General features: G+C 32.6%; 2 protein-coding genes across 2 annotated transcripts; both read left to right on the top strand.

Annotated features, from left to right (window-relative positions):
* The first annotated feature begins 4,574 nt into the window (after window positions 1-4,574).
* On the top strand, window positions 4,575-8,024 carry LOC103500279 (hypothetical protein At1g04090-like). Its single transcript, XM_008463525.3, has 3 exons — window positions 4,575-4,763; window positions 6,192-7,423; window positions 7,499-8,024. Exons 1-3 carry the CDS (start codon window positions 4,670-4,672, stop codon window positions 7,832-7,834), a joined length of 1,662 nt encoding a protein of 553 aa, XP_008461747.2. The 5' UTR covers window positions 4,575-4,669; the 3' UTR covers window positions 7,835-8,024.
* A 1,702-nt stretch (window positions 8,025-9,726) lies between these two features.
* Window positions 9,727-11,806, top strand: LOC103500280 (hypothetical protein At1g04090-like). Its single transcript, XM_008463526.3, has one exon. It carries the CDS (start codon window positions 9,941-9,943, stop codon window positions 11,621-11,623), a length of 1,683 nt encoding a protein of 560 aa, XP_008461748.1. The 5' UTR covers window positions 9,727-9,940; the 3' UTR covers window positions 11,624-11,806.
* Window positions 11,807-16,003: the final 4,197 nt, after the last annotated feature.

The following is a 16,003-nucleotide window of genomic DNA, read 5'->3' as shown; positions in this document are numbered from 1 at the left end:
TACATAGATGAAATTTTTTTTGAAAATGGAAAAAACAATCTATTTACGCTCCTACTAAAAAGATGAAAATCATTGCATTTGATTTTTTTAATAAAATTAAATATTTTATTAATTTTTCTATTTTTAATAATTTCTCAAATATTATTCCAATTTCCTACTAAAAAGACATGTATATACCAATTTGACATAAGAAAATGTTGTAATTAAATGGCAAAATTACATAGTTAGATTTTTTAACATTTTAAAATTTTGTTATATTTTATAAAAACTTTAGTTTACAGTGCTATATTCAAAAACATCCTTTCGATTCAACATGAGTTATTTAATTTAGGGAAATTGTATTGGGTGGCACAATAAAAATCCAATTTAGCAATATTAGCACTAATATTTTCAATTTTACAAATATAGCAACTTTTTAATTTTGGTTGATATTTCTTATTTTATTCTTTTTATTATTTCAAAATTGCCCTTGGTGTTTTCTCTTCCTCTCTCGTTTTTCTTTATTGTTCTCCTTCATTTTTTGTTTTCTTCTTCTCTTCTCTATCGTTCTTCTTCACCATTTCTCCTATTCGCCTACTTCTCTTCTCTTCGTCTTCTTCTGCCTCTTCTCCACTGTTCTTCTCCACCGTCCTTCTCTTCTCTCTTCAGTTTCATTCTTTTAGATTTCTTCCTCTTCGTCATCTTCTCTTTTTTTTTTATCATCTTCTCCTTGTCTTCTTCTCCTATTCTCCTCATTTTTTTCTTCAGGAAAACAAGAATTATGTATGTATTTCTTCCCCTTTTTTGAAGCTCTAATATTATTTCTGTAAATTGCTCATATATTATTTATTAAAATTAGGGCTACGATTAATTCTTCCTCATCTCTTTTATTTGTTCATAATATCTTTTATCAAAAGGAACTTTATAGATTAGTTTGGTTTTATTTAGTTACGTTTGGTTCTGTTTTTTTTTTTTAATTTGTATCAGTTTTTTATATCAACGGTATGATATACTTATATTATATGTATTAGTTGACTGATATACTTACTACGTGTTTTTTATTTTTCCAAAATTGTTGCAGTTTATTGTAGTTATGGTTAAATTGGCAGTAATTGTTTTTCAAAGTGGTCAATGGGATGAGCAACATTACTACGTGGATTACAAAACAAATTGTGTTTTGGTTGATAGAGTGATATCATCATTTGATTCTTTTATGAACTTGATTCATACTGAAATTCAGGTTGAGTCATGTATTGAATTTTCAGTTTTAATTTGTTGACTATAGGCGATAATGATGTTCAACATGTTATTAAGATTGTAAACATACCATAACAACTGTATCGACAATACATAAAGTGTATCATACTTAGTGCATCAAGTGTATTTAATTAATTAAGTGTATCAACAGTGTGTATCAACAACATATCAAGTGTTTCAAACTAATAATATGTATCAACGAAGTTTAGCAAGTGATTAAGTGTATTAAATCTATCAAGTATATCAGCAAACAATAACAAGTGTATCAACGATATATAACATGTATCAATGATATATAAAGTGCATCATTCTTAGTGCATCAAAGTGTATTTAATTGATTGAGTATATCAACAGTTGAGCAACTGTATCAACAACATATCAAGTGTATCAAACTAATAATATGTATCAATAAAGTTTAGCAAGTGATTAAGTGTATTAAATCTATCGAGTGTATCAAGAAACGATAACAAGTGTATCGACGCTATATAAAGTGTATCATTCTTAGTGCTTCAAGTGTATTTAATTGATTGAGTGTATCAACAACATATCAAGTGTTTTAAACTAATAATATGTATCAGTGAAGTATTAGAAAGTAAAAAAAAGTGTACAAGCAGTACATCAAATCAGGTGTATCGACGGTATATATTGGTGTATCAACCGTATATATTGGTGTATCAACCATATATATTGGTGTATTAGTAATGACTGAAGGGTAACTTCGTAATCTCGTAATTTTAAAATGCGGGTTGGGCTTCAATTTTGCTATTTTTGCAAATGTAAAAATGATGTGCTATGGGCCTAATTTATGATGCTATAATTGTCATATTTGCAAGTGCCCCTTTAATTTAATTGTGTTTGTTAGGTAACTTAGGTTTAGAAAAGTCGATTGAATTTCTTTTTGTAATCTGAATTTTAAATTTAAATATTATAGATATTAGAATGTAATTGAAAAATACTCCCCCATCGAACCTACATTTATTACAGGGAAACTTACTTACATACATACATACATACATCTATATAAAATACCAAACTATTTACGGCACGTGTAACAAAGCCAAATATTTCAAATTTGTCCTTCCATCTTTTTCTCTTCCTCGGAATGAAATCGCCTTCATCTCCTTCCTCGTCATATTTCTTTCATCGTCTTTCTTCTTTTCCTCTTCTTTTTTTCTGCGATTTATTTCTATAATCTTTCTTATTTTTCAATTCTTTTTCTACATCATTAAATCTTTCAATTTTCTTCTTCTTTTTCTCTTTTTTCCGCTACGATTTCTTTCCATCATCTTTCTTCATTTCTGATTGTGCGATTTCTCGTCTTTTTTTTATTATTCTTTTTTGCATCGTTTAATATTTGCATCCTCTTTCTTCTTTTCTATTCTTTTTTACATCATTTAATCTTTTCATCGTCTTTCTTCTTTTCTTTTTTTTTTTCGCTGATTTCTTTCCATCGTCTTTCTTCTTTTCTTTTTTTTTCCCGCTGATTTCTTTCCATCGTCTTTCTTCATTTCCTCTTTTTTTTATGTTGCTTAAATTTGGATAGCCAAATCTAAACGATCGTGTGGACAAATCTAAACGATCATACAAAAAAAAATAAACGATCCTGTTACAAAAGAATTTAAAAAAATCGTTTAGCTAAATCTAAATGATCGTGTAGACAAATCTAAACAATTGTATAAAAAAAAATAAACGATTAGCAAAAAAATTTAAAATAATCCTTTAGTCAAATCTAAACGATTGTGTACCAAATTTTGAAAAAAATCGTTTAGATTTGGGTCCACAATAGTGTAACCAAATTAAATCGTGTAACAAAATTAAACGATAGAATTGAAAAAATAAATTGTAGCCATATCTAAACGATCGTGTACCAAACAATAGTCAAATCCAAATCTAAACGATCGTATACCAAATTTAAACATAACCAAATTAAACTATCATGTAATAAAATTAAACGATAGAATTAAAAAATAAATTGTAGTCATATCTAAATGATCGTATATCAAATAATAGTCAAATCTAACCGATCGCAAATATATTACGCGTGTTATTGATGGCGTAGTTGACGGGGCATTTTTGGTATTTTACACTACGCCTATAAGCTTTTTCCATTTTCGAAATTGTTCTATACAGTATAAGTACTTTGTCGCTTTTTTATATTTTTGAAAATACCTGTTGATTATGTCAATATTCTGTTTGATAATTTTTGTCTTTGAAAAATATTTGATAAATATTTTAATTAGGTAATCATTTTAAATAATTTTTTTAAATGGTTGATTTTGTACAATATTATAATTTATATGTGGATAGATCAAGATATGTATTTTAATTCATATAAAACCTTTAAAAAAATAATAGTCATTAAAATATTAAAAACATGTAAATTGCACCAAAAATGAGACATTTTATTTTAATCATAAAATTTCTTTTCTAAAAAAAACATTTTGTTCCCTAATTTTTTTAAAGACAGACGTTAGGATGCATTTTTTATTCACATTACTAAATACAGTTTAAGAAGGAATATTCTTGCATAGAAAAAAGCACATGAAAGAAATTATAATAAATATATATATTGGATTGTGACCAAACTCTACATTTGTACACACATTAACAATAAATGAATAACAAAAGAAAAAACTACATCCTTGTGAAACACGAGCACGCTTTATATACGTCCTTGTGAAACACGAGCACAATTTCTCTAATATAATTGATACTTGAAATGTAATAGATTTTTGTGTTTTAATAGTTTTTTTTTTATATGTAGTGTGTATAATTCGTTTTTTTTTTTTAAACCCCATATATTATTCAACTTAAACTATTTATTTGTAGTCTCTATCCATAATCATAGATTGAACGAAACTATGTTTATTATTTTAATTTTCAACCTAAAAAAAAAATTGTCATGGAATAGCAATTAATTATGACTAAACCAAATAAAATATAAGAAAAGATATTTATAAATATAACAAATTATTACAATGTATATGTAATAGACCACAACAGACTATTATTTATAATTTATTATCGTAAAAAATGGATGGAAAAGACTAAGAAATTATATTATAATGTTGATTGATTAAAGATAATGATAATCATTCATTATTAATTAAATAACATTATAAAACCCTTGTTGAAAAAAGAAATATATTATTGGCTTCGGAAGAACACACAAAAATAAAATAAATGGAAGATGAAAGAAGAAAGCAAGAGGAAGGTCCCAACTTGTTGTGAAAGAGAAGTCAAAGGTTTGTGCAAAGCATTTACATTGACAAAATACAAAGATTTTGTATATATGTGTGTGTTTGGCCTACAAATTATTTCTTCAAAACCATATAAAGCCTTAATTTCCATCTCTTTTCTCTTAGTTACATCTTTCATTTGTTTTCTTTTGTTAAGCCATATAGTGTCCAAGGCAGTAAAGTTTAGAGAAATAATGGGAAATAATGGATCCAAGAAGAACCAGAACCAAGCTTTGCCCATTCATACCACCTTCAACTTTCCTTCTCCACTTCCACCTTTTCCACAAGGTTTGATTCTCTCTTACTATCTCTCTCTCTTTGTACTCTTGTCTAATTTAAGGATTAAAAATATTTCCAAAATATTTACTCCCTCTAAGGAGTTAGTTTGAAGCAAATAGATATATATGTGGAAATTAAGGTTCAAGAAAAATATCAAAAAATCGGAAAAAAAAACTGCTTTAAGTTGATTGAAAATGATCGTCGGTTTGCATTGAAACCATTCGATTTAACGGTTTTGAGTTTGAATATATTATTAACCGATTAATCGGTTTGGTTCAACTTTGGTTTCTTAAAAAAAAAACTAAGCTCTTTGCATCCATAACTTAAATTCTTTCTTTCATTTTCTTTGCTGTGATCATTTCAACTCAATTTGGGACAAAGGATGAAGGTTTGGTTGGTGAGAGAAATGAATACTTTTTTTTTGCTTTTAGGAAGGAGGGAGTTGGAAGTTGGAAGGTTGAAAAATTCATATATGACTATTGAATATTAGTTGTTTGTAGAATTAATTAATATACTATTTTTAACTTTGACTTTTAGCATATTAGAAACAATCTTAATTTCGATTATGTCAAACTTGAAACGTCTTTGATTTGAGCACATATCATTGATAAAAATGTGTTAAAGTTTAAGTATATTTCTGCTTGTAATTAAGTTATATAAACTTGTATCCTTAAACATATAAAATCAAAACATAACGGTAAAAAAATATATACAAAGATAATGAATAAAAGTATCAAAACTAATCGAGTGAATGAAATGTGAGGTAGTAAGTATGCAATTTTAACTTTCAAGAGTTTTAAATATAATGAAAATTTATCTATCACATCTTTTCCAATTATCTTTTATACAAATGTATATAATTTAATGTTAAAAGATGCGACTTTTAATTATACATGTGTACGTATAATTATTTTCGTTGTCATCTCATTCAATTATTCAACAAATAAATTTAAATATATGTGTAGGCATATGCAACAACTAGAACATAAAACACACCTTAAAATTGTTAATACAAAATTTATTTTTAATTTGGAAGGTATGAAAGAGCTTAGTTTCATACCTTATATTTTACTAAGAAATGGGACAAGAGTAGAAAAAATATATTATTGTATATATTAGTAACTACTCACAATGTTAACTTATATATATATATATCTTTACTCTTAAAACAATATATATAATAGTTAATTAATCATTTTGGTCCATCTAATTTTTAGGTAAGAAAAAGTAAGAATTAAAAGGGAAAAATGGATCCAAATGATATTTTAACTAAATATTAAGAAAATACTTGATTTTAAAATTTAATTAATTAGAATAAATTTCAACAAAATATATTTAATTAATAGATGTAAAACTTTTTAATAACGGCTAGTTATTGAAAATTCAAATACTTTGATGAATATATATTTAATAAATCAATCTTAACACAATTTGCAGGCAAAAGTGCCTTCGCCGGAGGCGTCATCAACCTCGGAGGCGGACTGAAAATTCGCCGGATTTCATCCTTCAACAAAATCTGGACCACCCACGAGGGCGGTCCAAGCAACCTCGGAGCCACATTCTTCGAGCCCTCTCCTCTTCCCCAAGGCTTCTTCTCTCTTGGCCATTATTGTCAACCCAACAACAAGCCCTTCTTTGCCCGAATTCTCGTCGGAAGAGACGACTCTCTTGCCGGTGACGCCCTCAAGAAGCCTGTCGACTTCACCCTCGTATGGACCAGCGAAAAATCCAACATCAAACGCGACACCGACGGCTACATCTGGTCCCCGACACCGCCAGACGGTTACAGAGCTGTCGGCCACGTTGTCACCACTTCGTCGGAAAAGCCCTCCGTCGACAGAGTTCGATGCGTCCGTGCTGATTTAACAGAGCAATCCGAGAAGGAGACATGGATTTGGGGACTCAAAGATTCAGTGGATGACAACGGGTTTAACATATTCAGTTTCAGACCCACAAGAAGGGATGTCACGGCAGCGGGAGTTTCCGTCGGAACATTCGTCGCCTTGCAGGCTACAAATTCTCCTCTGCCATTTCTCTGTTTAAGAAACTCCGCTTCAATTTTTGCAGCAATGCCAGATGTTTCTCAGATCTCCACTCTTTTTCGAACTTACGCGCCGTTGATTTACTTTCATCCCAAGGAGAAGTTTCTGCCGTCGTCGGTGAACTGGTATTTCTCCAACGGTGCTCTGCTTTTCAACAAATCTGACGAATCAAAACCCGTTCCGATCGACCTGAATGGAACAAACCTCCCACAGGGCGGCCAAAACGATGGAGGGTTCTGGCTGGATCTTCCCATCGATGGCGGAGCAAAAGAGAAGGTGAAACATGGCGATTTACAGAGCTGCCAAGTTTATCTCCGGATTAAGCCAATGATCGGAGGGACTTTCACGGACATAACGATATGGATATTTTTTCCATTCAATGGGCCAGCAACGGCGAAGGTTGGGATAATCGACATTCCGTTCAGGAAGATAGGCGAACACGTCGGCGATTGGGAGCATATAACGTTACGGATTAGTAATTTCACGGGAGAGCTGTGGAAGGTTTATTTTGCTCAGCACAGTAAAGGGGAGTGGATTGACGCGTCGTCACTTGAGTTTGAAAAGGGGAACAAAGTGGTTGCTTACTCGTCGTTGAACGGCCATGCTTCCTACTCAAAGCCTGGATTGGTAATTTTAAACTTTTTCAAATAGATCAAAATAATCATCAAACAGAGGAGTTTTAATTAATGGTACAATGAACAGGTAATGCAAGGTGGGGGAGAGATTGGGCTAAAGAATGAGACGGCGAAAAGCGGGATGGTACTCGACACCGGAGCCAGCTCTATAGAGATAGCGGCAGAATATTTGGGGGAGGAGGCAGTGGCGGAGCCGGCGTGGGTGAACTATTTCCGGCAATGGGGGCCAAAAATAGAGTACCAAATTGCAGAGGAAATGGAGAAGGTAGAGAAATTGCTACCGGGGAGATTGAAAGAAGCATTTAAACAATTTATGAACCGATTGCCGGATGAAATTCTTGGACAAGAAGGACCTACAGGACCTAAATTGAAGGATAGTTGGAACGGAGATGAACGCAGTTAAAAAAAAAAAAACACCTAAATTTCTGTTCATCCATGCCTTTCAATTTCAATGTCTTTTCTTTTCAATGTGAATTTGTTTAGGAAATTTGAATTTTAAATCTTCTTGGATGTTGTTTTTCTAATTCAAAATCACAGTGTAAGTGTATCATCTCTTGTTTTGGTTATGGAATAGATAAAATTAAAAACGTAAATGAATTTTTGTTCATAATTATTGCTATGAGTGTTGTTTGGCCATCGATATGTAATTGTTAGTGTGAAGATGGTAGAACTAAGATTGAGACAGTACTACTCTCAAAACTACGAATGGCAAAATAATTTTAGTATTTTGAATTATTAAACAAATATCAAAAGTCTAAAGAGACTAAATATCATGTCCTTGCAAGTTAAAATAAAAAAATAAAGACAAAATTGGCTCCCAACATTAAATATATTATGAACACATCATTGAAAGAAGATTGCATATATTTTTCTCCCAATTAATTTCTGTTCATATCATCACAGCTCACCTCACATTATTTTTCAACGCTATTCTTTTGTATGTTTGGATCATATCCATCAAATGAAGATATTTTTCTTCCCCTAGTGATTGCACACATCAGTTTATTGTAGGGGTTTGAAAATGTCTTTTTTTGTTACCTAGTAAAAGAAACATTTAAGGGATTTCACTATTCGGCATATGTAAATTATTAATGGTTATTTACGTATAATGTTCTGAGAAGTGCAATATATAAAATCTCTAATCTAGTGATGTCATTTGTATTGAAGGAGATATTTTCTATAAAAAGTATTGTTTTTTTTCCTGTTTTGTAGATGTAACTAAAACATTATTAGTGAACTAAGAATTGGTATTTTTTACATTTATGTATATTCTTTACTTTAATTTCATAATTAACACGAATTTCAATGATTTAATCCTCATACGTATGACATAGGAAAAAAAATACAATACTAAAATATACACACATTAAATTGAAATTTAATGTTTACATTTTATGTTCACCCGTTCTAATTAAGTATACTAATATGATAAAATAAGGATAGTTGGAGGGAAAAAAAATATTAGGCAAGTGGACAAATTTGATTTTTAATGAATTTTTTTCCTAGTTCACATAAAATTTCATTAACTTAAATTATTAGCTCATGGTGGGGATTCTTATGCGAAAATTTTGAATTATGGTTAAAATATAAATTTGATAAGGTTATTTTTATTAACAATTTTACCTTTTTAATATAGTTTTACACTAAATTTTAAATTTTAAATTTAGATTTGGTAACATATAAATGATCGGCATACCTTGAATTTGTTATGTAGTGCTACAAACAACCAAATAAGAAATAGTTTATGCATTGAATCATTATACTCGATTAGTGAGTCGAGTGTAAGGGCGGTGCATTACGGTGGAGTTTGAGAGCAATGTACTTAAAAGTTCTTCAATTCTTGTAATGTACATATGTATTTATTTATGAGTTATATATTATTTTAACCTTAAGATTTAGAGAAGTGTAACCTATAAATTCTTTAACTTAGTGACGTCATCTTGTATTCTAAAAACATTATCTCTAATAATATCTTTCTTTCGTTGCTCTATGAATGCAACTAACATTGTGTTAGTTGATTTCGTAACATAATATCTTTCTTTCGTTACTCATTTTGTCGATGTTTATACATTATTATATCGTTTCTATAGCTGATTTCGTAACATAATATCTTCTTTTACGATAGTAGAGTGAAAGATGTTGAAATTATTACCATACTACGTTGCTATGCTCATCTTGGTAATATTCTTTTAAAATTTATCCGTAGGAAGATTTAAAAACATATATACATATATTTTAATCAGATGTGTTGAATGTTTTTAATCCATCCTTTCCATTTTCTCATTTCTTCAACACGCAAGTTTTCCCCCATAAACTTCACTTTCTTTTAATCAATTTCCTAAGATTGCCCAAAACGAAAATAAAAATGTGGGGGTGGGGGACTGGGGGTTCCTTGCACGCCTTCACATTATCAAAACAGCAGAGTCTTCAAAATTCCACTTCATTTATCTCATTCCTCAATCCAATTCAATCCTAAAATCTTCCCTTCAACCTCCAATTTCCGCCATTAATGGGGAACTGCCTTTCCTCTTCTTCAACCCCTCCCACCCTTCCCATCGATTCTAAATTCTCTTTCCCTTCCCCCCATCTGGCAACCCTTTCCGAAACCAACACACTCACCGGAGGATTTGCTTCAGGCACCATCGACCTCGGCCGCGGCCTCCATGTCTGCCAAATTTCCTCCTTCAACAAAATTTGGGCTGCTCGTCAAGGTGGCCCGGACAATCTCGGAGCCACATTCTTCGAACCCAATTCACTTCCGGAAGGATTTTTCGTTTTGGGCTATTTTTGTCGCTCGAATAAAAACGCTCTGTTCGGATTTGTTCTCGCCGGAAAAGATAATGGGTTTGACGGGGAAGAAGCTTTAAAGAAGCCCGTGGATTATACTTTGGTCTGGAGTACTGAGTCATCGAAGATTAAGCGAGACGGTAACGGCTACATATGGTCGCCGACGCCGCCAGATGGATACAGAGCCGTCGGGCACGTCGTCACAGCATCGCGGGAGAAACCTTCTGTTGACAAAATCCGGTGTGTTCGTTCGGACTTGACGGAGGAATGCGAGAAGGAAGCATGGATTTGGGGGCCCATGAAATCGGGAGACGAAAATGGGTTTAATATTTATAGTTCCAGACCTAAAAACAGAGGAATTACAGAGACGGGAGTTTCCACCGGAGCTTTTGTAGCTCTGCCGGCACCAACAACGGGAAATTCTCCTTTACCTCAGTTATTCTGCTTGAAGAATTTGAATTCGATATCTGCAGCTATGCCCGATTTATCCCAAATTGATTCTTTATATCAAGCTTATTCTCCAGTTATTTACTACCATCCAAAAGAAAAATATCTCCCGTCGTCAGTGGACTGGTTTTTCTCCGGCGGGGCTCTGTTGTATGATAAATCAAACGAATCAAATTCAGTTCCGATCAACCCGGACGGGTCGAATCTTCCTCAAGGGGGATCAAACGATGGTCAATTCTGGTTAAATCTTCCCACCGACGAGGAAGGAAAAGAGAAATTGAAAAAAGGTGATTTACAGAGCTGTAAAGTTTATCTCCATGTGAAGCCGATGATCGGAGGAACTTTCACGGATATAGCAACATGGATTTTCTTCCCCTTCAATGGACCAGCGACAGCAAAGGTCGGAATAATCGACATTCCGTTCACAAAGATTGGTGAACACATAGGAGATTGGGAGCACATTACTTTACGAATAAGCAATTTCACCGGGGAGCTCGGACGAGTTTACTTCGCACAGCATAGTAAAGGTGAGTGGGTCGATCCGCCATCGCTAGAGTTTGAGAAGGGTAACAAAGTGGTGGCGTATTCGTCGTTGAACGGCCATGCTTCGTACTCGAAGCCTGGACTGGTGTTGCAGGGCGCGGCAGAGATCGGAATTCGTAACGAGACGGCAAAGAGTGGATTGGTGCTTGACACCGGAACAAATTACTTGGTAATTGCGGCGGAGTATTTGGAGGGGGTGGTAGAGGAGCCGGCGTGGGTAAATTACACAAGGGAATGGGGGCCGAAAATTGAATATCCGATCGTGGAGGAGATTGAAAAAGTGGAGAATTTGCTGCCGGGAAGGTTGAAGGAAGGATTCAGAGGATTTGTAAACAAATTGCCGGATGAAATTCGTGGAGAAGAAGGTCCAACCGGACCCAAAATGAAGAACAGTTGGAATGGAGATGAACCCTAATTCAAAATTTTATGTTTACTTTTCATTTTAGTTACTGTTATTTGTACTTGATTTCCATTAGTTTATTGGAACTTGATTGAAAAACTTTCCACTTATGTTAAACTAAACCTTGAATTCACATCCTATCTGTACTGTCAATTTCAAATTAATATTCAACCTACAAATATACGAATTAGATATCAACTCTATGATTCTATAACAGCTTTTTTACATGTTTCTTTTAATTAATGTAATAAATTAGGGTTTATGTTGCAAGAAAGGAACATGTCATGTAAGTAAGATGTACTAAGAGACTATAATTTAATTAACTATTTGTACTTAATAATACATTTAGTTTACGTTAATATGAAAATATATTTAGGGGTTCTTGCAAATATGACAATTATAGTATCATAATTTAGGCCCATAGCACATCATTTTTACATTTGCAAAAAAAGCAAAATTGAAGCCCAACCCGCATTTTAAAATTACGAAATTACGAAGTTACCCTTCGGTCATTACTGATACACCAATATATACGGTTGATACACCAATATATACCGTCGATACACCTTATTTGATGTACTGCTTGTACACCTTTTTTTACTATCTAATACTTCACTGATACATATTATTAGTTTAAAACACTTGATATGTTGTTGATACACTCGATCAATTAAATACACTTGAAGCACTAAGAATGATACACTTTATATATCGTTGATACACTTGTTATTGTTTCTTGATACACTCGATAGATTTAATACACTTAATCACTTGCTAAACTTTATTGATACATATTATTAGTTTGATACACTTGATATATTATTGATACAGTTGCTCAACTGTTGATATACCACTACAAGAAATCGGACTTTTTTCGACGTCAAAAAAGACGTCGGCATAAAAGACGTCGGAAATAAGAGGTTCTCCCGATGCATAAAGTAAGATGTCGGAAGAAAAAGCTATTATCGACGCATAAAGTAAGACATCGAGAATAAGAGGTTTTTCCGACGCACAATTCATGCGTCGGGCACAAGACGTCGGGAAATAAGGGGTATTCCCGACGTCGTAATTAGTGCGTCGGGAAAAACCTCACGTGGGAAATAAGGGGGATTCCCAAGGCCTAAGTTTTCCCGACGTCGTAAGTGTGCGTCGGAAAAGGCCTAGGTTTTCCCAACACCGTATGTAGCGAGTCGGAAAACGCCTCACGTGGGAAATAAGGGAGATTCCCAAGGCCTAGGTTTTCCCGATGCCGTAAGTGTGTGTCGGGAAAGGCAAGTAGTGCGTCGAGAAAGGTCTAGGTTTCTCGAAGCCGTATGTAGTGCATCGGGAAAGGTCTAGGTTTTCCGACACCGTAAGTAGTGCATCGAGAGATCCCCTGAATATTTATTTCGTTTCTGTTTTACACAGAACTGAAAACGAAAGGGAAAAGGTTCGGAGAAGAGAGAAACATTTGTCGCCGTCCGTAGCTTGCCGCCGTTCGTTCCATCGTCGTTGACGTCCGTCGCCGCAGCCGCAACTTCAGCTTTAGCCTTCCTCCGTCCGTAGCTCGCCGCCAACCTTCTCTTTGTTGTCTTTCAAGTTCTTCTCTCTCCATTCTCACTTTTTCAGGATCCCGTTTGTCACCATGTAGCTAAGTCAGTCAATGACTTTCAAAACAAATATATCTTAAATGAATATTTTTTTTATTGAAACAACTTTCACTGAATGAATATATGTGTGTCTGTGCATCATAGGGTTGGCCTAAAATTGGACAAACAAGAAAAATCTCAAGTTTAACGAATCTTTTCAAGTGCCTTTTCTCGAGCTTTCAGTACAGTGTCGGAAAAACGGTTCCTTAACAAAGCTGCATGGTAAAGCCCGACTCACTTCCCCCGACGTTTGTCCCGACGCTAAGGACTGCGTCGGGAGATCCTTTCCCGACGTATTTTTCACTTCCTCCGACGTTTTTCGGCGTCAGAAAAATCCCGATTTCTTGTAGTGTACTCAATCAATTAAATACACTTTGATGCACTCAGAATGATACACATTGATACATGTTATATATCGTTGATACACTTGTTATTCTTTGCTGATACACTTGATAGATTTAATACACTTAATCACTTGCTAAACTTCGTTGATACATATTATTAGTTTGAAACACTTGATATGTTGTTGATACACTTGCTCAACTATTGATACACTTAATCAATTAAATACACTTGATGTGCTAAGAATGATACACTTTATATATTGTTGATACACTTGTTTGTTTGCTAATACATTTGATAGATGTAATACACTTAATCACTTGCAAAACTTCATTGATACATATTATTAGTTTGAAACACTTGATATGTTGTTGATACACACTGTTGATACACTCAATTAATTAAATACACCTGATGCACTAAGCATGATACACTAAGCATGATACACTTTATGTATTGTCGATATAGTTGTTATGGTATGTTTACAATCTTAATAACATGTTGAACATCATTATCGCCTATAGTCAACAAATTAAAACTGAAAGTTCAATACATGACTCAACCTGAATTTCAGTAGGAATCAAGTTCACAAAAGAATCAAATGATGATATCGCTCCATCAACCAAAACACAATTTGTTTTGCAATCCACGTAGTAATGTTGCTCATCCCATTGACCACTTTGAAAAACAATTACTGCCAATTTAACCATAACTACAATGAACTGCAACAATTTTGGAAAAATAAAAAACACGTAGTAAGTATATCAGTCAACTAATACATATAATATAAGTATATCATACCGTTGATATAAAAAACTGATACAAATTAAAAAAAACAGAACCGAACGTAACTAAATAAAACCAAACTAATCTACAAAGTTCCTTTCGATAAAAGATATTATGAACAAATAAAAGAGATGAGGAAGAATTAACCGTAGCCCTAAATTACATAAATAATATATGAGCAATTTACAGAAATAACATTAGGGCTTCAAAAAAGGGGAAGAAATACATACATAATTCTTGTTTTCCCTGAAGAAAAAATGAGGAGAATAGGAGAAGAAGACTAGGAGAAGATGATAAAAAAAAAAAAAAAAAAAGAGAAGCCGACGAAGAGGGAGAAATCTAAAAGAACGAAACTGAAGAGAGAAGAAAAGGACGGTGGAGAAGAACAATGGAGAGGCAGAAGAAGACGAGGAGAAGAGAAGTAGGTGAATAGGAGAAATGGTGAAGAAGAACGATAGAGAAGAGAAGAAGAAAACGAAAAATGAAGGAGAACAATAAAGAAAAACGAAAGAGGGAAGAGAAAACACCAAAGAAGGGCAATTTTGGAATAATAAAAAGAATAAAATAAGAAATATCAACCAAAATTAAAAAGTTGCTATATTTGCAAAATTGAAAATGTTAGTGCTAATATTGCTAAATTGGATTTTTATCATGCCACCCAATACAATTTCCCATATATTTAAGTGTCTACGTATGTGTGTTTTCCTTTTAAGTTTTTATATGGAGAATTGTCATGAATAGTAAAAAATGAAACTATAACATATATATATTAAAAAATTGTAAATTCAAACCACTATCAAAATGAGGCATAAATTTGTGGATTGTAATTAAACTCCCAAATTCATAATTCTAAAAATTTAACTCTTAAACCTATTTTAATGATTTTAAAACAAATTTCTAATGGAGGCATAATAAATTTAGGTTAAACTAACTTAGGTTTTAGTTTGAGAATTTATCATTTATGAAAGTGAGATGAATTAATATTCACAATAGATTTAATACTTACTAAGTTGAAATGTTATGTCAATTATTATCGAACTAACTATAAAAAAAATATAGTATGGAGAAACTAAATAATGATAAAGTTGTACGACTAAAAGTAAAAACTGGAATCTATTTATTTTGTAAATGAGTTGATAGTGTGATTGGATTTGGATAGAATGGGATTGGATGATAGGATAAAAAATATCCAAGAAATAAAAGTATAAATAATGTTGCACCTATAGAAAATAAAAGTAAACACAATAAACAATAAAATAATAGGAAAAAAAGTGAATATTTGTCTTGACTTTTAGAGACAAGACAACCTAACAATAATTGATAAGAGGCCAAGAGGGTAATAACAATGAGTGGTGGACCATATCCCATAAATGGGTCAATACTCAATAAATCACACCTCATTTTTCTAATTATCCAAACATGTTTCTTTTTTTTTTTTTTTTTTTTTAGTTTTTTAAAAAATCGATCATGTTTCAAATGTTCGTCATTTTTTGATCTCAAAAAATGAAATTTTAGAAAAATATATTTGGTAAACTTATTTTTTTGGGATAAAGAGATGAGAAACACATGAGCAAAATACACCTCAAATTTTTTTTTAAAAAAATATAGACGTTTGATTCTTTAAAAGTCCCTCCAAATA

This window comes from Cucumis melo, chromosome 4 (assembly GCF_025177605.1).
Source record: "Cucumis melo cultivar AY chromosome 4, USDA_Cmelo_AY_1.0, whole genome shotgun sequence".
NCBI lineage: Eukaryota > Viridiplantae > Streptophyta > Magnoliopsida > Cucurbitales > Cucurbitaceae > Cucumis > Cucumis melo.
Note: the sequence above shows the minus strand (reverse complement) of the source record. Positions and strands in the feature narration are given on the sequence as shown.

Excerpts from the sequence above, each read along its gene's own strand:
- LOC103500280 (XM_008463526.3), top strand. The coding sequence starts at position 9,941 with ATGGGGAACTGCCTTTCCTCTTCTTCAACCCCTCCCACCCTTCCCATC.
- LOC103500279 (XM_008463525.3), top strand. The coding sequence starts at position 4,670 with ATGGGAAATAATGGATCCAAGAAGAACCAGAACCAAGCTTTGCCCATT. Across the intron at positions 4,764-6,191 it reads ACTTCCACCTTTTCCACAAG|GCAAAAGTGCCTTCGCCGGA; the intron begins GTTTGATTCTCT and ends CACAATTTGCAG. Across the intron at positions 7,424-7,498 it reads CCTACTCAAAGCCTGGATTG|GTAATGCAAGGTGGGGGAGA; the intron begins GTAATTTTAAAC and ends TACAATGAACAG.